The 1,296-nt window shown below is 24.8% G+C and overlaps 1 protein-coding gene across 1 annotated transcript; it reads left to right on the top strand.

The window, feature by feature from the left end:
* Window positions 1-171: 171 nt before the first annotated feature.
* Window positions 172-1,296, top strand: LOAG_15736 (hypothetical protein; the record flags this gene model as incomplete). The annotated part of the gene is made up of 2 exons (XM_003151225.1): window positions 172-321; window positions 926-1,296. Coding segments are annotated over 2 exons (403 nt in total), but the record flags the coding sequence as incomplete, so codon positions are not given.

The raw sequence follows: 1,296 nt of genomic DNA, 5'->3' as shown, positions 1-1,296 counted from the left end.
ATTTCTTGTGTTGTATTTATCGTATTTTTCTGTTTTACTACATTTTGTATTTTTGTATTGTATTGTGCAGTCTATTGTTTGTATTTTTGTTGTATTTTTGTATTTTTAATATACTTATTGTATTATATTTATTGTTTTATATGCGTATTGTATTGTTTGTATTTTAATTGAACTTTTGTGCTTATTACATTGCATTTATTGTATATTTGTATTTTCATTGTATTTAGATACTATATTTGTTGTACTTTTTTATTGCACTGTGTATGTTGTACTGTTTGCATTTTGTCGTGTTTTGTATTTTGCTACATTTCATATTTTTGCGTTGCATTTATTGTACTATTTCTATTCGATTGGATTTTCATTATTTATTTATTTATTTTTATTTATCATATCACAATTTTTAAATTTACAGAATTTTTCTGTGACATTTTTTATTACTTCTCATTTTTCGATGTCCATAGACTAGTGATTACAGCTATCCTTTTGTAATTTTAAGCGTAAGAAATATTTTTAGTTTTATTTTATAACATTTTTTGCACATATTCTGCTGCTTTGATTTATTGTATTCGAAGTACGACTTATTTTTTTATTTAATGATGACAATTTGCATTTTGTCAAGAGGGTATTCATTTCACACTTTTTATCTGCCTCATTGCTTGTTGCTTTTAAAGAAATTTTAAAGAAATTTTAAAAGCGAATTTGCTTTATTTCATTCTTTTTGTTTCTTATTCTTTAATTTTATCCATTTGTACAAATAACTTTGCTTTGACTTCTTTCCACCATTTTCATTTTTTCCTTCACTTGAAGGTTTTGGAATAACTAATTGATTTACTTTATGTAATTTCTCTTCTCTTCTATTAATTTTTTGAAAAAAAATTTTTTCATTTATATATTTTAATTAACAGATTTGATATCATAAATTGATTCGTTCTTTACTTCTCCACTTTATATTATTTAACTTTATCTCTTCCATACTTTTTTGCTGTCCCATTCATGTTGTCCATATGTGCTGCATTACTGTTTTTACTTTTGTATGCTTCTCCATTCACTTTGCTTATCTGTTTACTATTATTGCTGACATTGTATGGTTTTTTTTCCTTTTGTTAGACGTTATTTCGCATTTTTTCTACTCACTTAACTTATTTGTTTATTGTCCATTGCATGTTTCTTTTTCTTAATTTAACTTATTTTATCTTGCATGTCTTTCCACTCATTTTATTTATTTGTTCATCCCTACTCTTGTTGCAGGCTTTTTTTTTGACTTACTTTGTTTTGCATGCCTTTCCACTCACTTTA

Source organism: Loa loa, assembly GCF_000183805.2.
Source record: "Loa loa unplaced genomic scaffold supercont3.2579, whole genome shotgun sequence".
Taxonomy (NCBI): Eukaryota; Metazoa; Nematoda; class Chromadorea; order Rhabditida; family Onchocercidae; genus Loa; species Loa loa.
This window is presented reverse-complemented; position numbering and strand designations above follow the sequence as displayed.